This window comes from Mandrillus leucophaeus, unplaced genomic scaffold (genome assembly GCF_000951045.1).
Source record: "Mandrillus leucophaeus isolate KB7577 unplaced genomic scaffold, Mleu.le_1.0 Scaffold1297, whole genome shotgun sequence".
Taxonomy (NCBI): domain Eukaryota; kingdom Metazoa; phylum Chordata; class Mammalia; order Primates; family Cercopithecidae; genus Mandrillus; species Mandrillus leucophaeus.
Window position 1 is genome coordinate 201,102 of NW_012101251.1, and position 27,674 is coordinate 228,775.

The following is a 27,674-nucleotide window of genomic DNA, read 5'->3' on the forward strand; positions in this document are numbered from 1 at the left end:
ATGTGTGATTTTTCTGAAGTCAAAATCCATTTATCTATTTGCAATTCTGGGTCCTGACGTCAGACTTGGTCAGCACCTGACCAGAAGTGTCAGATCAAACACCTTTCAGGCAGGCCAGTAGAGCACAGGGAGCCCTTTACAGAAAGACAGGGACCTTGGTCCCTGTGTTTCCAGCAGGAGTTGACTCTGAGCTTGGAGAGAAGGCTTAGGCCAGGACAGGAGGCATCAAAGGGACAGAAGCCAGCCAGCAGCCCCGTCTGCCTTCCTGGAAGGAGCTCCCAAACTCTCACCCCACCCTGCTCTGTTCTTCCTCTTCCTTCTCCCCAATCTTGGTTCTCTGGGCAACACATCCCCCTATGCCTTGGAACTCTTTGCCAAATGCTCCCTTTAACCTGAGTTCCCATGAGGTCACCATGACCCTGTAGCCCTCTGCAGTGCTAGAAGCTCACTTCCCCACGCCGAATGAACTTCACCTTGAGAGGGGCTCGTATGCTCGCTCGCCAATGCTGTTCCACCCACGTGTAAACCCCTTCCCCTTTGACCTTATGCTGTCTCCAGCTCTGACACTTTCTACCCCTCCTCATCACTGTCACTGGTCTCCTCCTCCCTATTTGCCATCACCTTGCCTCTCAGGCCTTGACCTTCTCACTTTCTTTCAGTGTACTTCACCCTGGCTGCAGCTGGACCTCATCATCAAGCACCTCTGAAATCTCAACTCCACATACTTCAGCTTTTTCACATGACACTCCCTCTACTACTGCCCATCATCCCTTCCCAACCCCTATTTCCCCTATCGCCCCCTGGTCCCTTCACCTCTTTCATTCTTCATCCTAAGCCCCTTGGATAACACTTTGGCCATTCTTTTGAACAACGTCTTCAGCTCCTTTGCCCCACTGTCTTCCATTTCTCTAAGCCCAATCCCCCCTCACTCAGTCAATCCTCCTACCCCTTCCTCTACTTCTACAGGAATCAAGTGGTCAAAGGCTGTTGGGACAAGTCATATAGCCCCGCTTGATGGTATCCCTATAAATGAGTCATCTGCACCCTCAGTGGGCCCCAGAGGTGCATTTTAATCCATCTAGGCATGATTTCCTCTTCTCCAGAGTGACAGCTTCAGACATTCTCCTCAAGTTGTTTTCCCATGACTTGTCCCTCACCTTCAGCAAAGACTGTGACCTCCTCCACTTAGAAAATAGAGCCTGTGTCATCACAGGATCTCCCTTGGTCTCCTGCCATCCTACCTGAAAACTCACTGCCACCACTTCTTCCCTCTTAACTGCGGTCTTGAGGGAAGGAGCATCCCTTGTGGTCTCTAATGTGTGCTCTCAGTCCCATGCCTCTCTCCTTCTCTGGAGCCCCTGTAGGGACCCCCTTCTACTCCAAATCGTCAGCTAACCATTCAATACATCTTTCCTCCCACCCCTTTATTCTTCTCAAGCATTTCAATATGGCCAAGTTTCCCCTGTACTAAACTACTTTAACCACTCCCACCCAGGCCATATGCCTCATGAGCTGCTACCTAATTTCTCTGGATAGAGTGGTATCACCTTCTCTTCTCCTGTTGGGTGTTGGCCTCATCGGTACACACAATCCTGACAGTATCAATGTGACCTCTTTTTGCTAACCTGTTTTACAATCCTATATAAACTTCCCTGCAGCATTCAAGGCTTTTGATCTTCTTGAAACTCATTCTTCTCTAAGCTCCTGTGACCCCACTCTCCCAGTCTAGCATTCTGCTGGTCCCTACATTGTCCCTAACTGTCCTGTCCTGGACCAACATCCCTTCTCACTCTCCTTGGGTCGTTTCATCCTTCTCATGGCTTCTTTTACAATCTACGAGCTGAATTTCTAGATCAGACTTCTCTCTTGAACTTAAGACCCATGTAGCTACTTCCTACTAGATATTTCTACTTGGAGGTCCCACTAGTACCTTAAAACTCAGCATCTCCTACTGACAATTCCATTCAGACCTATCTATACCTCTTCTTGCATTCTTGTCTCAGTGAGGGTACACCCAAGTGCCAAGACCAGGCACTTAGTTATATAACTAAACGTTAGCTGTGACAATAACTATTGGGTAATTACTGTCACTCCTATATCACAGTCCTACAAACAGTCTTACCTCTGGAACTGGGCAAGGGTTCTTCCCTCCATCTAAGGCCCTTCCTTCTCTCCTGCTGTTCCTTTTCACCTTCCTGGTTCCACCACAGCCTTAGGGCCTCAGCCTGGACACCACATCCTGCAAGAAGCCTTTCTTGACCCAGGACTGGGACTAGGGTCAGGTGAGCAGGGCACTCATGGGCATGAAATTTAAGTGATGGGGGAAAAAAATGCAACAATTAAGATCTATAACACTTAATGCAAATTGTTTTTAAAAATAATATTAATGTGAAATGTCCATGTTAAAACACATCTACATTTGAATCAAAGACAGGCTCTGACAGTGCTGGGACTATGGTGAGACCAGTGAGGTGAGTCATCTGAGCATAGGGTTGGATCCAGGCTTTATTTTAAATGTTGGTATTTTTCTTCATTGTGAACTGGATTTATGGCATTAATTGTGATTTTCTAAAAAAAATATTGCACTAAGATATTATTTGTCATGGTAACTGAGATTTTGGTGCCCCTCGAAATTTTGGAGATGAGGTTAGTACTTCCACTCTCCACACCCTATTTCCAGACTGATCCTCCAAGTTTGAGTTAGGTGCTTCTCCTATGTGCATCCACAGCACAAATCCCCTGTATCATAAACACCTGTTTCTTTGTCTGTTCATTTCTTGAGGGCAGAGACCATGTCCAGATGTCAAGGATCTAGCAAAGCAACTGGCACACAATAGGTGCTCATTGCATTGTGCTTAAGTGGGTGCCTGTGATTGAATGATGGTAGGAGAAAGTGATGGGTGGGTGGATGTGGGCATGTGTGCAGGGCTGTGCCTGCACAATGGGAAGGCTGGGCAGATTCCTTCATCCCCCTTAGTATACCCTTTCTCTTAAGCCAATCACAGACTAGCTGCTGTGGGCAGGAACACAGGCACACGTACCCCACATGCATATCTCCTACAGCAATGGTAGGGCCTCGCTAGGAAACCTTATATCTGGGTTCTGCCCCTGGCAGCAGGAAGGATCCAGCTCTGGCTTCAAATGCTGTGTAACTTTCACCAGGTCTCAAAATGCCTGCAGTGACAGCCCTCACACCCCAGGCTATATCCCAGAAAGCATATCTGGGGACATCTGGAGGCAGGTGGGTCCTGCTGCTTGCTTCTCCACATTGACTTATCACAGGGGCCCCTTATTCTTTCCTTCAGATGCCCTGGAGCTCTGGGACCTGGAGCAAAGGGACCATGTTCCTGGAATGCCTCAGTGTATCCCCTCCCCCATCCCTGAGCCTGAGCAAAGCCAGCTTCAGAGGGGGTTCAGCTATGTTTTCAGCAGGCGTACTTGTAGAGGGTGAGGCTGGGGCACATGTGAGGTGAGAGGCAAGTGGGCTGACTTACATTTGAGATGCCTCACACCTGGCACATGGTCACACAGACTCCCCTGCACAAAGGAAGGGACCCTTGTTGCTCGACTTAGATGATCTCACACACACACACACGCACACTAACACACACACAACCCCAGCCATAGAATACCTTGTCCTGCCTGCTCTCAGCACAAAGCTGGCAGCCTTCATTTTGCAGTAACATGAATGCAACAGTCAAGAGCCCGTCCATAAAAGGCAGTGCCTGGAGCTGATGGCAACTCTGACCAGCCCACAGAAGCCCCACAGTGTGGTAGGAAAGCCTTTGCAGAATCATCCCTGTCAGGATCACACACACCAACTTCAGGGACTGTGGTGCCTGACATCCCATGATGGTGTCTACAGAACAGGCAGGGTCCCTTTGTCCTGAGAATCCTGGGTAGGTGTCCAAAAAACTCCCCTGATGACTCTGGGCCCCTCTCTCCCAAATCGCAGGACTCATACAGTCCTCACCTCACTGTCTAGCACTGGCTTCATGACTTCCTGTCTGTCCTGCAGGACGCCCTTCTCCCCGGAAACAGAGCTCCTCCCCCAGAAACAGAGCTTCTCTCCTTCCCTCTTCTTCCTCCTCCCTTCCACCACCCCCTCCTTGTCCATCTCTCACAGCATTAAGCACAGCCTGAGTGGAAGTGGGGGTGACTCCAGAGGAAGCTCCAGAGGCTTGGCCAGGACATACTCCTTTCCAGAAGCGTCTGAGTCCTGACTGCCTCTCCAGTGAGGTAGCCAGCCCATCATACCCACTGGGTTCAGGACCCCCAGAGCTGTCTCAGAGAACCCACTCCATGTCTGACTCACCACTGTTGACTCAAGTGAACTTTCAAAGCATACTCAGTGAGTCATTTGCTTCATTTTACCTGCTACCATCTCAAATTGAATTAAGGAAACATCTCCGTGAAGGTGCTTCCACATCAGCAGGCAGTGAACATTTATTCTCAATTAATCTCTGGTTTGAGAAAAAGACAGGGAGCAAAGCCTCAACTGCTGTGTCGTCTTGCACTTGCCTTTGCTGCTCAGAAATGGACTGTACTTGAGATCTGTCATGTGACATTAGCAGTTCAGATGCAAGATCAGGTTAAGTGAGGAAGTCTCCGAAGACTTCTAATGCTGTGGAACTTGTTGCTCCTGGGACAGGTAACCTGTGAAGAATGTAGACCCACCTTCTCCCTAAAATTGCTTCATCTCATATTGGATTTAGGGAGGGATAAGGGGTCAAAACATCCAAGCATCTAGAACACTTTATGTGGACACAGAGTCTCAGGCACTTGATAGCTGGAAGCCCATTCATCCTAGGATGCTGCAATGAAACAGGACATTGCAGGATTTCTCACAAACCTCATTCCTTATAAGAACATTGAATCCTACCTGTGTCACTCTGAACACTGACTTATGGCAGAAGAGCAGCAGAGCATGTCATGTGGACCTTCAGCTCCAAGAGAGGTATAGTCACCTTTTGTCTCTGTTTTCTCATCTTCCTGTCTTTCAGAGATCGAGCAGGGCAGTTGCGGTGACCCTGGCATACCTGCGTATGGCTGGAGGGAAGGCTCCCGGTTTCGCCACGGTGACACACTCAAGTTTGAGTGCCAGCCCGCCTTCGAGCTGGTGGGACAGAAGGCAATCACATGCCAAAAGAATAACCAATGGTCGGCTAAGAAGCCAGGCTGCGTGTGTAAGTGAGCAGGGAGGAGGCCACGCCAGGGTCTTCACCGAGAGGCAGGGGCCCATTTCCTAGCTAGTCCAGGGGCCCCGTCCCTGGGAACCTTGCAGGTTGTAACAAAAGCTGCACTCTGGTTGGTTTATTCTACTCCCCGGAACGTTGCTGGTGGGGTCCTCATTTCTGGCAAGCAAAGTCGACTATAGCACTGAGAACAAGTGCTCTTGACATTTGGTGATGTTCTTCAATGCCATCTTACCCTTCTTGGAGATCCTTAAGAGCAAGGAGATACCACTGGGGCTTAGCCCACCAGGCTCAGACCCAGACATTTCCTACTCACCCTCATTGCCACCACTGGCACCATCTAATCAAGCAAGGTGGAAGGGACTGGCAAGTTTGTAAGATTGTAGACACCACCAACCTTCAGTGCTGTGGGAAACTGGCCTTGCCAGGATATAAACAGTTTCCCAAAATTGCTTCATCTCATATTGGATTTAGGAAGGGATAAGAGATCAAGCTATCTTTGGACTGTTGATCTTTTGGGAAAGGGGTTGGTGTTGAGTGGTCTGTTCTGTAGAGATAACAAAGAAGCCCTTCTTCCTTCCTCTTGGATGACCTGACCATACTTTGCAGCACAAATGACATCTTAAATTTTCAGTCGCAGCGGGATTGGCAAGGATGAGGGGCTGTGTATAGCCAAGGGAGGCCCAGGCATGGTCTCTGTTGGGAAATCAAAATTTCCAGCTTCTCTGGGCTGTCACGTCTTCTCCCATCCCTTGTCACTCCACCTTCTCCATCTCTTTCCATGTGCTTCTCTCAGGGAAAGACAGGCATCCTGATCCTCAGATCCTTCCCCCGGCTCAGTGTGTTACTTGGGGTCTTGAGTTCTGCACACTAGAGATCGGTTATCCCTCGGGGCTGGGAGAGGAATAGCCTGGGAGACTGTCAGGGTCTCTGTAATGACTGAGAGTTTGGTATATGAGTTGATGAGTTGGGATGTACCATGGTGATTATACTTTCTAAATGAAACAAAAATCACTTTGTCTGACAAAGCATTTTGATGACTTTTGAGTTTATTTATGTAAAAAGTCTTGAGAGGTTTAAAGATCAAATCACCCTTAAATACACATTGAACAAATCACCCTTATTGAAAAAAAAAAATTGAATGATATCTGCCCATCTCTGCTTCCCACTGTGGTTAGAATATAGAGCCCAACAGCATTAGCCGCGTAGCATGCTGGGAGCCACAAGGACCTGGAGGAGCAGGGAGCAGCTCAGGGCAGGCAAACACAAAGGCTCTGTCCATTGCAGAGACCAAGCCCAGGGACGGGTGCACGGGGCAGGGCTCTGTAGAGGCAGGGCCTGAGAAGATAAAGGTACACACAGTGGGAGCCCCAGGTGCCATGGGGGCTTAATCTCTTCAATTCATCTAGATAAAACAAGGCAGGGAGAAATGGAGGAGGATCTAGCTTCTGCGACAAAGAGCTGGGAGGATTGACATGGGAAGCAAAACCAGCCAGCCTCTTAGGACCAGGATAAGGTTCACTGTTCCTCAAGCTGAAAGAAGCAGGTAGCAGAATGTCAGCTGAGGGACTGTTGCTTGACCCCTCCAAGAGTTTACTTGGCTCTTTGGCTCTTAGGAGCAGGTTTAGAACATCCTTGTAAAACCTTTACCAAGGGCAGAAGACCTTGAAGTGCTGCCCAGCAGGCCCTTGGTGTTCACAAGCAGGGCTGGCAGCCTCCAGTGAGCTGGGCACTGCTTGCAAACAGCTGTGAAGGAAAGAGGATAGGGCTGTCTTGACAAGTACGTGTCAGTGCTCCCTGTGGTTTAAAACAAGGATGAGGGGCCTGAGGCTTATGGATGAAAGCTAAGCAGGTACTCTGGGGAGACGACATGGCATTTCTTCTAGACAATTCTGGTTTAGAGCAGGATGACATCCCCAGGCACTTCCATCACGCAAGTGTGTCTGGACATTGGAGAGTAACGGGACACAGCTTGAATCTCAGGGATGCTGGCTTCCATGGAGGAAGCCAGAGGGAATGAACTGGCCCCATGCCTTTGCAGCATATAGCCAGGTCACACTTGGATTTCAACAAAGTGAGGGACTTCCATCTGCCCACTCTCTACTGAGTACCCAGCAGGCAAGCTGATGCTTTTATAGGTCCTGGGCTTTGCCCTCAGAGAGCTCATAGTTCAAGTGCTGATAAGAAAGTATGGTGATAAGAAAGGCCTGGTGCACTGAGATGACTTTGGTGTCAAAATCTGAAGACCAGGTTCTTAGTCTAGCTCAGCTTTGTGACTAAAGCTAGGCATCTTCTCTCTGGATTTTCATGTACTGACCTATCCAATAAGGTAGCACTCCATTCTGGCTCCAAAAATTCTAAACCTCTATGATCATATTTATAGAAAAAGATCACTACGACATGAATAGTCCTCACATTTTCCACAATAAGTACCTGGAAGCTACTTTGAAAGTGGATCGTTATAGAGCAGGTCATACTTTGGTTGGGGGATAGTGTTAAACTTTGGTGTTCTGCTGTTAACTCTAGATCAAATATATTATAGTGTTATCAATAGAAAAGGGACAATACCTATAAACGTCTATAAAAATATAAAATATAAGGTTGGTCTCTGTGTTTTATAAAGTGCTTATAAATGTACATACAAAAGCTCCTCTGGCAAAAGTCAGCATAAGTGCCCTAAATTTTACAATACATTAGTCACAATAAATATTAATACAATACTTGGCAAACAACATTGCCCTTTCCTTATTGAGAGCTAGAAGGGGATTGGGGATATTAGTTCAATGGCTCAAATTTCTTTGAGAAGTTGCCTGAATAGATGCAAAGTATTATATTGTTCTTCTCTTGAAATATTTTCTTCAAAACAACTCTTTACTAGGGAATTACCCTGCCAAAAATACACAAATACACTCTTCCTTCATGTTCCAAAACATTTTCTGTAGCAAGCAGAGACTTCAGAATCATTTTGTTGGCTTTCGAGCTGCCCTCACAGTAGTAGATGCTCAATAGATAGTCTTTTGTTAATTTAGGTTTTTAAGAAGATGATTTATCTCACAGTGAAAAACGTTTTGAAAGAAAAGATGGAACCAGCTTCTTTGCTCTTACTCTCTGGTCCTTAGTTAATTCACATCTTCAGGGACCCATGCTCAAAATCAATGGGAAGTAATACCACTTTCCATCCATTCAAGCTATTGACCGCCTGTCTTCCCTGTGCTGAGCACCATGCATTGGATTCAGAGTTGTTCATTCTCTGCCTAGGAAATTTGCTCATCCTGGCTATCATGGTGGGAAAACTTTGGCCAGGCTGCACATATTCTTTACCTTCCAGAAGCTTTGCCCATTTTACCTCCTTCTTTACAAAAGAATAGACAGCATTTCCCATACAATCTTGTCCAGTTATTCTTCCACCACAAGAGATACAATGGGAAGGAAGATACAAATAACTGATGGTGGTTTGCACAATACTTCACGCTTTGTTGACAGGCTGGCAGAATGCTTCACACTTCTTAAGGAAGCCAGGGAACCAATTATCAATCCATTAGCAGCCACTTTCAAAAGAAGCTTCAAAACAGCCTTCACCAGAGATATGCCACGAATGCATGAATGCACACTTTCCTTTGCCATTTTGTAAATCACCTTAAGAAGATGTGAATCCTAATTGCTCAGTTCTTAATGTGTATAGTATATGTGTGAAATGTGAAGGCAGGGACTTCTTGGATGTATACGATTTAAGTTACAAATCAGCAATCTAATCTTGAGAGGTCAAGGGAGGGAAAATTGAATCCTTGGGTGCTCAGGGAAAATGTCCCAGAAAATACAAGACTTGAGCTGGGCTTTTGGAGAGTTGGAAGGGAAAGTAAGATTTTCTAAACAGAGATGCTGTGGGAAACAGCCCTCTGCTGGTATTTTCCAGTCCTTTACCCTGACTTCCTCTTACTTCTCCCACCTTCTGTTCTGGTAACACACACACACACACACACACACACACACACACACACGCTGGAATGAATTGGGTAATGGGATCTGCAAGAAGCTGGTCTCTCCCGTGGACCATTACTCTAGAGTTGAGTTTCTCAAACTTAGCGCTATTGCTATTTTGGCCCAGATAATTCTTTTTGTGTGGAGCAGTCTTGTGTATTATAGGATATTTAACATATCTCTGTCCTCTGCCCACTAAATACCAGTAGCACCCGCCCCACACACCAGTTGTGGCAGCCAAAAATATCTCTATACATTGCCAAATATTCCTTGGGGGAAAAAAAATCACAGATGAAGAACCACTAGTCTAGGATAACTTAGTTTTGTCAAATTCCAAATATGAAGAATCCTATGGATTTGTGTTTTAAGTGAGGCTATGATTAAAGTCTGTAGCATTATGACAATGGGAAGGCATGGGTTAGAGGAGGATGCAAATTTTATTAAATGTTCTACATTATTGGGAAGATATGAGTCCTCCCTACTATGTTATGGAGTATTTATTCTCTCAATTTATAGATTAAAACAAGGTTCAAAGAAATGTAACTAACACAATGGCCATAGAACCACTAAATAATAGGCTGGAATTTGAGCTATTAATTGACAGAGCAGCAATTTGCACCCAGGTTCTTGCTGCAAGTCCTGCACTCTCCATTGCGCTAGATTTCTAGAAGTTTAGGGATCATCTGAAAAGTAAGGCCAAGGAAGCCTTAGGGCAAAATTCTAGGCCAGAGTACAGAAGCAAACTGCTGGCTGAGTTACCTTCATGAAGTAACAAAGGTTGACAAGAGTTAGATAAATCCAAGAAAGATAGATTTGTGACGCTTATTGGAACTCTGTCAATACTGTATACCCCCAACATACAATATACTGGGGTTGGAACCTCTTCTTAATCTTTACTTTTTCTCCGTTCCTTCTACCCATTCATTTATTTATCCATCTTGATTTATTGAGTACCTGCTGTGTACAAAGTCAGCTGCATAAGAGGGTACGGCTGTTTCTGGTCAAATTCTAAACTGAAGGGCCTTTGGGGATGATCCTCCTCAGATTAAAGAGACAATCTCATGGTGCTATGTTCTATATAATGTGCTGTAACTCTATCTCTAGACGTATCTGGAGCTCAAGGGCCAATACTTAACGTAGACTTTTGGTATGTTCTCATATCTTTAAAGTTTAAGCTAATTTAATGGTTTAAATAAATCTAAAAGTTTAAATAAAGAAAATATTCGTATTCTCTCTCCCTTAAACCAAACTGACTTCAAATATGACCAGTCTTTTTTTTTTCTTACCCATCTATACACATATGTTCTGTGGTCTTCATCAGAGTGGGCATACCATTTTGCATTCTATGTTTTAAAGCCCATATTCTGTTGTGAATCTTACCATGTTGCTACATGTATTTCATAGTTATCATTCTTAAAAATCTATGGGTTCTTCTGTCAAGTGAGTAAACCATGACTTATTCAACCAATTATATTCAATTATTTTATATAAGGCTATAATGAACATCTTCAGGCCTATGGCTTTTTCTTCTCTTGAATTATTTCCTTAGAATAAATTTCTAGGAGTGACATTATCGGATCAGGGCATGAATATTTTTATGACTCTTGATGCATACTATTGTATGGTTCCCCCCATATATTGTGTCAGTTCATAATGCTGTAGCAAAAGCTGTAAGATTAAGAACAAGATTCATAAAATGTGTGATCTTTCCATCTAGAAACATGGCATGCCTCTCTTTCATGTGTATCTGCTTTCACTTTTCTAAAGATAACAACTTTGTGGTTTTCTTCATTTAGGTCACATATATATTGCTTGTAAACTTTGTTAGCTTCACTAAATTCCAAATATTTGTGTGGCCTTTTAAAAGCTGCTAATAGCTAGAAGTTGAATCTAATTCTGTAGCACACCTTTGTTGACTACTGTAAAGAGCCCACGGTTTAGTGCCGCGAGTTCAGAGATGAATTGAGCACAGTCCATGTCCTCAAGGAGCTCTCTTCATGTGGTGATAGACACCATTATGTAAATGAAGCGGGCCCTTGTGGCTTATAATTTAGTTTTTCAATGAGAAAACATTGGTGCTGTGAATATTAGGTTCATTCTTTTATTTAACACGTATTTATTGAGTGCCTGCAATGTGGCAGGCATCATAGTCGGTACTGAACAGAAGAGCAACAGCCCCTCTTCTCATGGGGCATAGACTTGACATCATCTCTGTTAGAATGGTTGGGCCCGAAAGATGAGAGGCCCTGCTCGAAAAGGAGACATCCAAGAGGCAGCAGCGGGTTCTGGGAGAAGCCATAGGGTTTGGTCCTATGCCAAAGGGACACGTTCCATAGATACATTGACGCACACATAAACACCCATGTACACACGCACGCCCACACTGCAGGACTGGGTACTTGGGTTTGCAATGGTTCCTATAGGGGTTGGCTGCTGCCTAATGGATGTGAGTGAAGAAGGGAGGTGGGTTTATGGAAGCACAGTCTGGAGACAGACTGCTGGGTAGCCATGGGCCAGAGACATGTCCCTCCTGGGGTAAGAGGTATAAAAGAGGTGTCTGGAGGACTGCCAAGATTGCCATTGCAGGACACTGGATGGAGACTTCAGTCTTGGCCTTTCTTCAGCCCACCTGGGTCCAGCCCTGTCTAGGAGGGACATGGGACATTTGCTGTTTCCAATCCCTGTATAGCGACTCTTGGTACTGACATGTGGCTGCTGGGGTGTTGGTATTTTCCTTCCCATTTGAAGGCATTCTTTCTAAACTGTCTATAGAAATTCTTTGTAGTATTTGATATATGTATTTTCCCAATCTCATTTTCCCTTTTTGTTTTCTATTTTTCACTGTATAGTTGTCTTACATTTCTGTATAAACAAATCTCTCAGTATTTGTGATTTCTTTTCAAAGCTGACAAAGTTATTCTGCCATGGATCTGAGAAACAGTTCATTTTATTTTTGGTTATTTGTCAGTAACTTGATTTTTTAAAATATAATTTGTTTATCTGGAGTTTACTTAGATGAATGTATAATATTGTCCAAACTATTATGCAGTTTTCCAACACAATTTATTAAGTAATTCATTTCCCTTTTGATTTGAGGGAAATGAATTGTTTTATTACATACTGAATCCTCAAATGTAGTTAAGTCTATTTCTTGAGTCACCACTTTGTTCTGCTGCTCTATTTCTATCTTAGCACTGGTATTGAATAATTTTAATTGTTGTTTTATAATGTGTTCTAATATCTGGCAGAGCTAGAAACAACTCCTTCCTCCCTTAATTATTTTCTCTTTCAGAATATTCATTGTTATTCTCATCTGTTTGTTGTTCAAGATTAATTTTAGAATCATTTTGTCAGAGTAAAAAAAAAATTCCTATTGGGATTTTGTATGTGCATTCCTGTTAAAATATAAATTAACTTGAAGAAAATAGGCATTTTTATAATACACAGCCCTCAAATCCAGACACATGTTTTTGTTCGCCTACTTTCGTTTTTCTAAATATAACAGCTCCATGGTTTTCTTCATATAGGTCACATACATTGCTTCACATACATTGCTTGTTACCTTTATTCTTAAATAGGCAGGTCCTTTTTTCACTTCTCCTCCCACCCTGACCTCAACGCCACATGCACAGGTGAAGCATGCTCTATTTTCCCTCCTCTCTATGGCTGAAACCTAGTGTTTCCTGTAAACATACAATCCCAGATTTTCCAGGACAAATGTAATTTCAAACATCATTTCCCTTGGCCCAGAAAATATGATCACAATAGCGAGAGTCCTTGGAAATTGCCTTTTTCAAATGATCAGAGCCAGAGCTGGGATCAGCAAAGGTTTAAATGCATCAGCCTCAGCATGGGGGATAATATTCCTGGGAACTGTTTGTGATCAGGCCAGGGACGGTGATCAGTGTGAGCCTCCTCTGCTTAATGTAACATTCTCCTCATTTCCCTAGACTTCCTTCAAGGTTTCATTGACCTACAGATGGCCCCAGAAAATAAGCAGAGAACTTAGGGAGTCCCAGGGCTTCCTCCCTCTGTTATCCAACCCTCGAGAGCCTGAACACTGAAGACCTGTGTTCTCCCTTTGCTAGTGGTGGGCAGAGCAGGGGGTGCCCGCTCTATGGAGTGCTCCCAGTGATATGAAGGGGACGTCGCCTTGAGTGGAAAGACAGGGGTGGTAGCAGGATGGGGGAGGGTCTGTATCTGCTACTGTACTGGAGAATGGGCACTAGTCATAGCTAGTCAAGCATCCCAGGGCCATGGGGCAGCCTGAGAAGGGTATGCCAGAGTTGAGGGAGTCCAGGGCTGAAAGAGCTGACCCTGGATGAAGGAATGGGTCACAAAGGAGGCTGCTGGTGTTGCCTCTCAGAATGTACAAGGAGGTGGAGTCCATTCTTGTGCTACCAGGCCAGTGTAGGTCACATCATTGCTTGTTACCTTTGTTTTCAAATAGGCAGATGCTTTATGGGAGAAGGAAGCTTCTGGATTGAATCAGGTCCTTACCCAAGGGAATAGGGTCTATCCCGGCTGAGTATATCCCTGACCCAGTCAGCAGCTTCAGTCTCCAAAAAGAGACTTCAGTCTCACATCAGAGACTAGAGAGGAAACCATGAACCAGAATAGAAGCCCAGTCCCTGGGCTGGGGCGTACATATTGAAGAAGGGTTAGCAGGAGAGGGAGATCCTAAAACTGAGTGAACCTATGGGTGTGCTGGGCTTCTCACAAGCCCACCAGTTACCGGCCCTGTGCAGCCACACACACCTTACCCCACCAGTTTGTGGGAATGGACCTTCCCAATGTACCATTATGCTTAGCTGGGCTTGGCTCAGAATCTGGCTGTAAGAACCGAGCCCACGGGATCCAGGTCTTCAGTGTACCTGGCCAGGGTGAGATCACGCAGACTGAAGGGATGGCTCACAAAGGAGGCTCCCAGCATTTCCTATCAGGATGTCCAAGGAAGTAGTCAACACTTTCCCTGCCAGGCCAGTGTGAGTCACATCACTTGTTTCCTTTATGTCTAAATAGTCAGGTACTTTATAGGAGAAGGAAGTGTCTTTGGTGGCCCTGCCTAGTCTAAAGTAGACCCAAACCCAGCTAACCATTAGAATTACTCATAGGCCTTTTAAAATACAGAATTCTTGACCTTGTCCCCCAAAATTCCAATTCAGTAGGTCCAAAATGGGGCCTAGGAATTGTAGTTCTAAAAAACTCCTAGATAATCTAGACATTAGGTCATATTTCTGAACAACTAGTATGGAACGCATACTGTATGCCAGTTCCTTGGGGGAAGTTTTGTGTCATTTCTGTGAGGTTTGATCCCTTGAATTCCTCTCTTGAGTTCCTTTCTTGAATTCCTCTGGGCTAACAGGAAGGCTTGAGCTCTTGGATTACATCATGCCAAGACACTTTTTTCCTAGCTAATACTTGTGTCATGCCAAGATACATGGGGTTGTGATGCATGTGGTGATATGTTGTGTTCATATGCTGTTGCTATTAAGTTGGCCAGGCTGAGCTGCCGTAACTCAGTTGTTAGGATGATTGTAGTCTCCTAGGGTCCATGGGATGTTGGCCTCCATGTTGGTATCCCATCAGGGAATGAGATGCATGGTCCAGTACTCTGACATTACAACTTGATGTTTTTCATTTAATTTAAATGCAGCAAAATGTGGAAGGGAGTGGGTACTATGTACTGGCCATTACACTCAGCACTGGGCAAGTGATGAAGATGATTCAAACATGGTTCTTGCCCTCCAAGAGCTCATAGTCTAGTGAGTAAGATAAGCATGTACTTTTATTTTAAAGCAGTCTCTGAATTATTGCAGTCATAGTTGTGGTCACAAAGTGCTACCAGAATGTAGAGGAAGAAAAATTCATTCCAACTGGCAGAATTTCTGAAGTCTGCTTGGAAGATTGTAGCACAGGCAAAATTTCAGTCCATTCCAACCCAGGAATCTGTCCAAAACCAAACTGTGAACACAGCTTAATCCAAGGCCCAGTTCAAAGGCCTTATTCCTACAACTAAGAGTCCTGGTCCAAGGTATATTAGGACCACAGCTACCTGTGTGGCATAGGGACTAGGAAAACTGGCCAAGCTTTAGGAGTCTAATCCTGGGCTGTGACCTCTACTTATAGGGGAATGGGGTATCTCTGTCATTCTCACTTCAGCTTCCACCTTTGGGATCAAGCCAACAGGCTCTGTTTTCTCTGTAAAATATGCAAAGCTTGTGTATGTGTTCTCCACTGTTCTCTGCCGTGCCTGACTCAGAGAGCTATGGAGGCCAACACAGAGTTTCCCCAACCAGTGTCTGTTTTCACAGCAGCTGGCTCAAAAGCTGGAGCATGAAGTTCTATCAATACCCCAACCCTGTTCTTTGAGCCTCTTGGTGAATTTGTCATCTTCCTTGAACATATGTGCATTACTATCAGCCCTCAGTGACGTGGGTATCCTCAGACTCTGTGGTCCTTGGGGAAGGCACTACATACGTTTTCTAGGGTTTGGCTTTCTAAGAGAGCCTTGGGTTACCCCTCTTGTGTTGATTGGCCCTTCCTCTAGGCCTTATGTACAAGAGCAATCTTTTGGGGGACTCAGGGGAGGTGGGTTCAGAGAAAAGGTTCCTGGCCCTAGGCTACCTGATCAACTCTCATCTTGCTCTGGGACTCCGATCAGACTCCCCATGGTCTTGCAGGGAGCTCTCCCAGGCTACCTGTAAACTCCCTTGGATTATTGTATTTCCCCTGAAGGAAAATCCAAATGTACTTCCTTGTGTTCATGGAGAACAACCAGCATGTATTCTTTTCCAGTCTTCAGTGGGTCGTGGTCTGGGGCATGAATGGACTATGGCAGTTCTAGACTCCCTGAGTGAGGATGCTCTGATGAACAGGCTTAGAATGCATGATGAAGGTCTCTAACAGAGCTCAGGGGCTCAGGTGAAGAGGACAGGCCCTGGGTGCCTCAAAGACCAAGGGACCTGGGCCTATAGTCCTGAGAACATCCCCTGAGTTGTTGAAGATGTGGTCCACACCCTTTCTTGAATTCCTCTGGGCTAATGGGAAGGCTTGAGCTCTTGGATTTCATCATGCCAAGATACTTTTTTCCTAGCTAATAACTGTGCCTGGCTGACCAGGTTAATAAAAGCAGCTGAAGCTAACCTTAGCTGGGTATAGAAACCAGCTGGGATCTACCCATGTAGCAAGGATAAGACCCTATGAGTATCACTCATAGGATCCTGGGGGCTGGGTGCAGGCAGCTGTGGGATCTCACAGGAGATAAGCACTTTTGAGTAGCCTTTGCTTGGGACATGGAAAGACTGGGTCGTCTGGACTTCTCTCTGTTTCCCAACATGTCACAGTTCCTCAGAATCTCACAATGAGACTCAGGACTGACAGAATATCCAACACTCAAGTGAAGAGCTGTTCAGTACCAGGTACCCCCGTGCAGCTGATAGTGCCTCTCCTTTCTAAGTGATCTGCCCACAGATCTGCTCACAGAAGGTGCCTCACCAGGTCACAGTTGTCAGCCGAGCAGTCAGTCATTCCTGCAAATGGAGAGTTTTGTCAGAATCTTCTGGACTTGGACTTACCCGTTCATTCCTTGAGGAGAGGAGGGACTGATGATCAAAGAGCAAACCTTTTGGCCTGGGGTCTTGCTGGATTGAGGGTGTGATATGGGAGAAGTGGGGAGACACCACTTTTGCTGCCTTAGTAGGCTGGTTAAGACTAGGAGATACACCAAGCAGAAACATGCATGGAAACACCTATCAGCAGCAGAGTGGGGATGTCTCTCTTGTTTCAAATTCAGCCAAAATTGAATGTATACCTTCCCTGAGCCCAGCACGGTGCTGTGCTCCATGCCTTCACAAACTTCATTGCATTGAGTCTTCACAACAAAGCTGTAATTTAGAAGTTATTAATCCCATTTTTATACACGAGGGAAAGGACTCAATGATATAAAGTAACTGCCCTCTTCCTCCCTCCCAAATGTGTGCAACTAATAAGTGAAAAATACTTGCAAACCCCCAATTTTTAGAAGGATTCATATTTGCTCCAACTTTGGCATAGTGGCTTGGTCTGGCTATATATATTTTCCAAAGAACTTATGGTCTGTTTTCAAGGTAAAAGCTGAGCCCCAGGAGTGTGGACTCAGCTACTTCCCAGTAGCATAGGCAGGGGATCTTTTTCGTGCTTTGTTCCATAAGGTATCAGAATCTTTCCTGTGAGTTGGGAACATGAGTTTCTCAGCCAGCCATTGAGGAATGCATGAAAATCCCAGTGCAGAGCCTGGCCTTGGGAAAGACCTCTAAACATCTCAATGAAGAGGGCCTTAAGGCCAGGGTAAGCACCTGGAATGGTTTGGTGGGAGCATTGCATTATTCCAGAGGTGTGGCAAGAATCAGTCATGGTCACAGGGTAACTCCAGGCAGTGGGTAATTTCCAGAGGTTATGCTGATAAACAGTCATGTAATTTATACCAAGAACCTAGCCAACCTCTATAGGATACAGGTAACAGGGTTCAGCCATAGAGGGCAAGAACTTAGCAATCATCAGACCCCTACCAATGAGCTTCAGTTTAGGATTCCAGTTCCAGAGGGGACTGCGTTATGAATGAGGAACTTAAAGCAAAGCTAGTTTCATGAGTAGTTGCTACCATGAGTAGGGTGACAATATATCCCTATTCACTTGGGACAATCCCAGTTTACATCTTTTGTTCTAGGTAATTATTCATAGTGCCACCTTTCATTCTCAAAACTAGTTTGGGCACTATGTTATGTGGGCACCCTGATATGCCAAAGACTTCATGCCAAGAAAGGAATTGGGCCTCAGTGAATGATTTGAATGCCAAGAGGGATCTCTGAGTCAAAGATCTATGAGACTATATGTAGTGGTTTGTTTTTTTTTTCTTACTTGTCACTGACTTGAAACTCAAGCTCTGGGTCGGGCGTGGTGGCTCACGCCTGTAATCCCAGCACTTTGGGAGGCCGAGGCGGGCGGATCACGAGGTCAGGAGATCAAGACCATCCTGGCTTACTCAGTGAAACTCCGTCTCTACTAAAAATACAGAAAAAATTAGCCAGGCATGGTGGTGGGCACCTGTAGTCCCAGCTACTTGGGAGGATGAGGCAGGAGAATGGCGTGAACCTGGGAGGCGGAGCTTGCAGAGAGCAGAGATCGTGCCACTGCATTCTAGTCTGGGCGACAGAGAGAAACTGTCTCAAAAAAAAAAAAGAAAAAAAAAAAGGAGCTCAAGCTCTATATGATTAACCCCTTCCTACCTCTCTCCCCCTCACCCCATGCCACTCTTCCATCAAAACTCTTGCCTACCTCAATGCCTTTCCACTTACAGTTCACCATGTTGGAATGTCCTTCACAAGACTGGCTCCAGCTCATCATTCCTTAACTGTCACATTCCCAGAGAGACCATCTCTAACCACCTTATCCAGAAGAGCAATCTTTCAGTTTTTATTTCCGTCATACCCTTTTTTATAAGTGTGTTAGTCAACTTTTGCTGTGACATCAACAGCCCAAAACTCTCAATGACTTGCAACAATAAATATTTATTTATTACTCTTATCTCAAGAGGGCTGTAAGTCAGCTGCAGCTCTGCAGGGCTCTCCTGGGCTCCACATAACATCTCATTCTGGAACACAGGCTGAAGGACCACGTTGTGCCTAGGGCATGTTGTTCTCATGCCAGAAGGCAAAAGCTTCAGGGAACAGAACCAAACTACCCAAGTACCTTTAAAGCCTCTGCTTGGAAATGGCTATGTCATGTCCACTGACAATTCCGTGGGCTAAAGTAAATTGCAAGACTAAGCCCAAAGTCAGTGGGAATAGGGAAGAAAGCACCACCTCAAGAGATGTATAGCAAGGGCAAGGAGAGAACAAATGATTGTGAACAGTTAGTATGATCTACCATAATAAGTGATGCTTATTTTATTTGTGGATTACCTGGCACCCTCACTAGACTATAAACTCCCTGAGGGCAGACCTCTATATGTCTGATTCATTGTTGTACCAATCATACAGCAAATTCTTTGTATTATTTTCCTATTTTTGTTATAGTTATTAGTAGCAGCGTTATATTGCTGCTATTATATAAACAAAACCAACACAGCTGGAGTGAAAGAGCATTTGGTTTGGAAGATGCTTGGCCACCCAGGGTCTATGGCAGCAGGATTTTATTCCACAGCCCTCAAGCTAGTGTAGTTATAGCCAAGAGTGGCTGAGGCCCTGAGTGCAATGAGCCTGTCATATAGACTCTATCACTGCAGCTAGGAAGGATAAGTGGGGGAGGAGAGAGCATTCTGGAAAAATCACTGGGGTACAAATACAAACATGGATTAGCCTTGCACATTTGGAGAGCTGCAAGTAGTTTAATCTGACTGGAGTGTAGGGTGCAATGGGGGAGGGTGGGGAGAGTGGAAAAATAAAAATAAAAAAGATTGGCAAGGGCCTTAGGTCACTGAGAGTCTTTTGTGCCCCTATGAGGAGTTTAGACTTTATCTTCTGTGCAGCAGGGAGTCTTTAAGAAGTCCCAAGCAAGGATGTAACAGCAAAAGAATGTGATTTTCAAAATTGACCCTGGAGCCGATATGGAGGATGGATTCAAAATGAGTGAAATTTAAAATAGGACACGAGGTAGACTATGGCAGTAGGAAGAGGGCCTCCACTTAATAGGAATGTGATGAGGATGTGACAAGTACAAGAGATACTGAAGAGATAGAATCAACAAAATTTAGTTACTGATTGAATATGAGAGCGAGGGAGAAGGAGTTGATATATTTTGCCTAGGCAACTGGGTATTGTCATTCATGGAGATAAGGAATGAAGGAGGCTTAAGAAAATAGATAAAGAGTTCAATTTTGGGCATGCATTTGAGGTGTCAGTAGGATCTCCAGGAGGGATGTACATCAGACAGTTTTGCATCAAGTCTGGAGTGTGGTAGGAGGCTTTGGGTTACTAGAATTTATTTTGGAGGCAGTGGCATAAAGGAGGCAAAAGTGGGGAGTGAGAGGAGCGCCTAGGGCAAACCCATACCTGGGTGATGGAAGGGCTGAGTCATTTGTTAATGTCAGGGAACATTCCAGGTCCCAGAGAACCTTGGTTCCCTTGAGAACCAAGTTTGGGGAAGAAGACAAAAAGTTCAGTTGTAGACATGTTTCGTTTAAGTTGCTGTGATAAAATCCAAACTGACTCTCATGATTTTTAAAAGACTTTGTCACCCTCTTCAGTTCATCTTGTGTTCCTTACTTCATCTATCACCCTGCTTCTACCTACCATGCTGCTCTCCCTTCTGTCCTTCACATGCACCAAGCTCATTCCCACCCCAGGGCCTTTGCCCTTGTAATTCTTTCCCCCTGTGGTGAACCTCCCTTAGAATGATTGGTTCGTTATCATGAGGCCACAGTTCAAAGGCCACCTCCTCAGACAGGCCATTCCTGCTGCCTTATTAAAAGCAACCCACCCCTATGCCATTCATTCTTTTTTTCGTCACCTCTTAGAATGTAAACTTCAGAGGGTCAAAGGACTTGCTTATCCATCTTGGTGGCTGCTGATCCCATACCTAGAATAGTGACAGGCACACAGCAGGTGCTCTATCACTCCATCAATACTTGAGCTAGGTGAAGACATTTCAAAGACCACTGGATACACAGGTCTGGCATTCAGAAGAAATGTCTTTCCTGCAGGCATGCATTTAGGAGTTATGTGGGGATGAGGTGCCCTAAAGAGGACAAGCAAGTGAGAAGATGACCCTGAAATGGATCTGTTCATGTTTCAAAAGGTAAAAGTCAGGTAGAGGGGAAAGCTTTCAAATGACTGCCAAGGGATGGTCAGAGCTAGAGGTGGAAAACCTGGAGAAGGTGTTATGGAAGAACCAAAGTGTCTTAGGAATGCCCTTCTAATTTGTCTCAGAACACCTATGCTCAAATTCTACCTGTCCAAGAGGTAGAAACTGGGCAGAAAAAAAAGAAACACAAAAACTTGAGTACAAGCCAGGTGTCTAAGACCAGAATGAGCAACATAGTGAGAGCCCCTCCCCCTCCTGCACACACACATCTCTAAAAAAATAATAATAATTAGCCAGGCATTGTGGCACATACCTATAGTCCGAGCGACTTGGGAAGCTGAGGTGGGAGGATCACTTTTAGCCCAGGAGTTCAGTACTACAGTGAGCTAGGATTGCACCACTGCACTGCAGCCTAAGATAGTGAGACCCCCATCTCTAAAAAATTTTTTAAAGAAAAAATAAATAACCTGGGCACAATGTATGGCTTTTGGACTGGATTATATCAAATACGAATCTAGGAGGGCACACATGTGCTCAGGAAATGCACAGCCAGTATTGCCCATTTATCCTTCATACTCCTTTTGGAATGTGTGTGAGTTTCTAGACTGCATCCTCAGTACTCTCCTCAGAGAGAACGGAGCCTACAGTTAACTTAATCTTGTTTATGATAAGGATAAGCCCTACCCAGTAACTAGCTTCGCCCTAATGCAGGTGACCTTGAGAAACTCGCACAGTGTCTTTGGAACTAACACAGTTAAATGATAACTTTCACCAAGCTCCAGTGCCAGATATGACATTAAGATGACTGAGACACAACTTTACATACACGGAGCTTCTGAGCAGAAAGAGGTGAAAGAAATTTAAGGTTGGGTTTGTGAAGCCTCTGTTTCCAGCTCAACAATAGCTTCATCAGTAGAGCTGCCTCAGTTTACAGATCTAGATACATACCCTGAAGCAAGAACAATCCGATTGGGCCACTTCTGCTTGGGTGAGCGTTGCTGGAGAAAATTGCCCGGCCAGGCAAATTGGCACTGCTATAAATTCATAAACACCAATCTCAGTCAGGCTTACAACAGTGCCTGGCAATCCATCTGTGTTTCTCAAGTCATTCTCTTCTCCATTTCTCCATGGAAACTACCCCAAACATTCGCTACCCTCCTTGAACCTATAAACAGCCCCTTCTCCTCACTTTACTCCACCTCATAGGCAACACTCTCAATTTTCAAATACTAAAGACACCAAGCCTACAGACCAACACCCATCCTCACCCTTCCTCTATTCTTCCTACCTTTTATAATAGATGATCAATCCTTTCTCCCATCAAAAAACTATTTCCCTTTAAATTTTTAGCATAACTCCATTTATGCTTTAGATAAGGAACCTTTAAAAACTTTTAACAGAACAGTGAGAAATGTATTTTTACCTTGTGACTTTGTATGCACTTGCACATAATTGAAACATACATTTCACAAACAGTACTTACCTTAACGACCTACATTGGACTCAGATATTTCCTATTCTCTTCCTTTATTAGCCCATTCTTCATTGTTATAAAGAAATTTCTGAGGCTAGGTAATTTATAAAGAAAAGAGGTTGAATTTGGCTCACAGTTCTGCAGGTTGTACAGGCATGGCACCAACATCTGCTCAACTCCTGATGAGGGCCTCAGGAAGCTTACAATTATGGCAGAAGGCAAAAGAGAGCCAGTGTATCACCTGGAAAGAGTGGGAGCAAGATGGGGGAGGGGTGGGTGGTAGGTACCGCATTCTTTTAAACAATCAGATCTTGCATGAACTACCAGAGCAAGGATTCACTTATAAGCAACTGGATGATGCTAAGCCACTCATGAAGAATCTAACCCCTTTATCTAAATACCTCCCACCAGGCCCCATGTCCAACATTGAGGATTACATTTTAATGTGCTATTCAGAGGGGACAAATATCCAAACCATATCATTCTGCCCCTGGCTCCCCAAATCTCATGTCCTTTTCACCTTGTAAAATACAATTATCCCTTCCCAATAGTCCCCCAAAGTCTTAACTTGTTCCCGCATTAACCCAGAAGTCCTAAGTCTAAAGTCTCATCTGAAGATGAATTCCTTCCACCTATAAGCTGGTGAGATCAAAAGCAAGTTGTTTACTTCCTGGATACAATGGTGTACAGGCATTTGGCAAACATTCTCATTCCAAAAGAGAGAAATTGGCCAAAAGAAAGGGGTAACAGGCCCCACACAATTCTAAAACCCAGCAGGGCAGAGATTAAATCTTAAAGATCCAACATAATCCTGGACCCCATATCCCACATCCTGGGCACTCTGGTGCATGGGGTGAGCTCCCAAGGCCTTGGGCAGCTCTGTCTCTGTAGCTTTGCAGAGTGCAGTCCTTGAGTTGGACTTGAATACCTGCTGCTTTTCCAGGCTCAGGATGCAAGCTTGCCATGACTCTACCATTTTGGAGTCTGGAGGATGTCAGTCCCCTTCCCATAGCTCCACCAGGTACTTTGCTGATGGGACTCTTTGTAGGGGTTCCAACCCCACATTGCCACTCCACACTGCCCTAGTAGAAGTTCTCTTTTAAGGCTTAGCCCCTGCAGCAGGCATATGCCTGGGTACCCAGACTTTCTCATACATCCTCTGAAATCTATGGAGAAATTGCCAAGCCTGCTTCATGCTTGCATGCTGTGCACCCACAGGCTTAACACCACATGGAAGCTGCCATGGCTTATGGAAGCTTACACTCTCCAGAGCAGCAGCCCAAGCTGTATCTGGAGCCCTTTGAGCTGTGGTTGCAGCTGGAGCAGCCAGGATGCAGGGAGTGATGTTCTGAGGCTGCACAGGACAGCGGTGCCCTAGGCCTAGTGTCGGAAATCATTCTTTCCTCCTGGGCCTCTGGGCCTATGATGGGAGAGGTTGCTGCAAAGATTTCTGAAATGCCTTCAAGGCCTTTTTTCCATTGTCATGGACATTAGCACGTGGCTCCCTTTCAGTAATGCTAATCTCTCTAGCAAGTGGTTGCTTTACAGACTGCTTAGATTCTTTCTTTACCACAGGGCCAGGCTGCAAATTTTCCAAATTTTTATGTTTTTCTTCTCTTCCAAATATAAGTTCCAACTTTAAGTCATCCCTTTGCTCCTGTGTCTGATCATGGGCTGTTAGAAGCAACAATGCTAATTCTTTTTTTTTTTTTTAGACGGAGTCTCACTCTGTCACCCAGGCTGGAGTGCAGTGGCCGGATCTCAGCTCACTGCAAGCTCTGCCTCCCGGGTTCACGCCATTCTCCTGCCTCAGCCTCCCAAGTAGCTGGGACTACAGGTGCCCGCCACCTCGCCTGGCTAGTTTTTTGTATTTTTTTAGTAGAGACAGGGTTTCACCGGGTTAGCCAGGATGGTCTCAATCTCCTGACCTCGTGATCCGCCCATCTCTGCCTCCCAAACTGCTGGGATTACAGGCTTGAGCCACCGCACCTGGCGCCATGCTAATTCTTGAATGCTTCACTGCTTAGAAATTTTTTCCATCAGATACCCTAGGTCATCACTCTTAAGTTCAAACTTGCAAAAAGCCCTAGGATATGGACTTAATGCAGCCAGGTTGTTTGCTAGAGAGTAGCAAGGGTGACCTTTATACCAATTCCCAATAAGTTTCTCCTTTCCATCTGAGACCTGTTAGCCTGGTCTTCACTGTCCATATTTCTATCAGCATTTTGGTGACAACCATTTAAACAGTCTCTAAGACATCACAAACTTTCCCTCATTTTCTTGTCTTCTTCTGAGACCTTCAAACTCTTTCAATCTATCCTTGTTACCCAGTTCCAAAGCTGCTTCCACATCATCAGGTATCTTCCCACACCCTTTGTACCAATTTTCTGTGTTAGCCGTTTCTTGTATTTCTATAAATACTTGAGGCTAGGTAATTTATAAAGAAAAGAGGTTTGATTTGGCTCATGGTTCTGCAGGCTGTACAGGCATGGCACCAACATCTGCTCAGCTCCTGGTGAGGGTCTCAGGAGGCTTACAGTCATGGTAGAAGGCAAAAGGAAGTCAGTATATCATATGGTGAAAGGGGGAGCAAGGTAGGGTGGGGGCACCACACTCTTAAGAAACCAGATTTCATGTGAACTACCAGCACAGAAATTCATTTATCACCAAGGGGATGGCACTAAGCCATTCAAGAGGGATCTGCCCCCATGAGTCCCACCAGGCCCCACCTCGAACATTGGGGATTACATTTCAACCTGAGATTTGGAGGAGACAAAAAACCAAACTATATTTTTTGTTGTTGTTTTTTGTTTTGTTTCTTAACATGAAATTTATGACCAGCTAATAATGGGTTGCAATCCACTGTTTAATACATTTAGCTATAAATTCTTCCTCACCTTTCACCTTTTCAAGAACCTTATGCTTCATATTCTTCCTCCTTCTGCTAACTCTTCAGCCACTTTCCTTCTGCAAGTTGCATTCCATCAACATTGAAATTTTCTCAGGATGCTCTCATCTAAAAACAAAAACAAAAACAAAAAAACATATTGGCTGGGCGCAGTGGCTCAGGCCTGTAATCCCAGCACTTTGGGAGGCCAAGGCAGGCAGATCACAAGGTCAAAAGATCAAGACCATCCTGGCCAACATGGTGAAACCCCATCTCTACTAAAAATACACACACACACAAAAAATTAGCTGGACGTGGTAGCACACACCTGTAGTCCCAGCTACTCAGGAGGCTGAGACAGGAGAATCGCTTGAACCCAGGAGGCGGAAGTTACAGTGAGCCAAGATTGTGCCACTGCACTCCAGCATGGCAACAAAGTGAGACTCTGTCTCAGTAATAATAATAAATAAAAAGCATCTTTCTTCACACCCTCATCTCCTTGCAGGTTCTCTAAGTCTCTTTCATACCCAAACTTCTGTAGCAGGATGTCCATGTACCCTTGCTATGTTCATTTCTCACCTCCCAGTACCCTGTTACCCCCCTCCATTCTGACTTCTGAGTCCACTACATCTCTGAAATTGCTCTCACCAAACTCACCAATGAGTCTCGTGTTACTGAAACCCAGTGGATCATTTTCAGCCAAGATGATACATGGCACTCAGCAGGCTGTCAAAACAGATGGCCCTTCCTCCTTCTGGAAACCCTCTTTCTTTGTCTGTATGACGCCACTCTCCTGTGTTTCCTCCTACCTCTTGACTGCTTGGTCCCTATCTGCCCTGCCAGCTTGTCTCCTTTCTCTCAAAAAGTTCCACGCCATCTTTTTTTGTTTTGCCAACTCAATAGCTCTGTTGTTTTAAGTTTTTGTTTTCTAATAACATTATATGTTTTCTCACCTCTTTATTAGCCAATTTCTCACCTCTTTATTTATTCTTTGTTGGTTGCCTCTTAACTTCCTTGGCCAATATTTCTAAGTTGAGTGTACATCTTTCTATCAAATTCCAATTCTTTATCAATGAAGCATAGTAAATATTTAAATGTAGTAACTTGCACATATTTTCTCTCCATTCGTCTCTCATTATTCAGCTTTTGTTTATGGTGATTTTTGAAATCTAAGACCTTCCATTTCTGTAGTTTAACATTTCCCTTACAATTTCTAATTTTAGTGTAATAATAATAAAGTCTTTCCTTACCTCCAACATTGTACAAATATTCCTTATATTTTCTTCTAGGACTTCTCTAGTACATGGAATGAAGTGTGGATCTAATCTTGTCAGTAACTGGCTAGCCATTTGTTCTAGCATCACGCATTGATCAATCAACCCTCTCTCTGCTAATCTGAAAAGCCCCCTTCATCATGTATCTTTATTTCCTTTTCTGGACTTTCTTTTACAGCTCTGTTGATCTCTCTTTTGAAGTCAATATGGTATAAATTATATTATTACAGCTTTATAATATGTTTTAGTATTTAATATCTGGGTTGGCAAGCTCTTCCTCCACTGGGAGGAAGTAGGTGTCATGGTTGAGAGCTTGGGCTCTGGTACTGGCCTGACTGGTTCATCTTCCCGGCTCTATCATCTACAGTGATTGTATGACTATGGGCAGGTTAATTTAACATTTGGACTCAGTGTCTGTCTCTGTGAAGTAAGTTAATAATAGTACCCATCTCAGAGGGTTGCTGTGAGAGTTAATGAGTTAAGATACAGGAAGCTCTCAGAATGCCAACTAGCACCTTATATGCTATTATTCCTTATCTGTCTCAAGGAGAGCTTGGCTGTTTTCACCTGTTTACCAACGGATGTATCTTGCAATGGTTTTAAGTTCCAGAAAAAAAAAGATCTTGCCTGGAATTGTGTTAAATTTGTACCATGATTTAGGACACTTTTCATCTTAGTAATATGAATTTTTCACCCAGGAACATAGTTTGTCTCTCCATTAAAAAAATATTTTTCTGCCTATCAGTACAGTTTTGTTGTTTTTGTTATATTGGTCATGTTGGCTCATTGTTGTAGGGCTGAATTTGATTTTCTAGCACTTTGCATGAAGGATTTTTTATACTGTAGGTGTGTCATTGTGTTGGTGGATATGATTGTGTATGTATCATACATATCATTGTTATGGGAGTAGTATATCAAAATCAATTTAAATAGCATAGCTGTTACAAGTTTGTTTACAGTTTTGAAGCACTGGCCATGAAACTACCTACCCACTGAGTATTTTCCAGTTTCCTCATGTTTTTCCCTTCATGCTAATTTTTGTAATTCAAATTTCTCTAGGAAATTCTCCATCATATCTGTATTTC

At 44.3% G+C, this 27,674-nt stretch overlaps 1 protein-coding gene across 1 annotated transcript in view; it reads left to right on the plus strand.

Annotated features, from left to right (window-relative positions):
* Positions 1–27,674, plus strand: part of CSMD2 (CUB and Sushi multiple domains 2) — a 432,839-nt gene that overhangs the window by 171,118 nt on the left and 234,047 nt on the right. Inside the window, exon 11 of the mRNA XM_011972538.1 lies at positions 5,004–5,186. Coding sequence (XP_011827928.1) covers positions 5,004–5,186 — 183 coding nt within the window. The remainder of the gene's footprint in view (positions 1–5,003; positions 5,187–27,674) is intronic.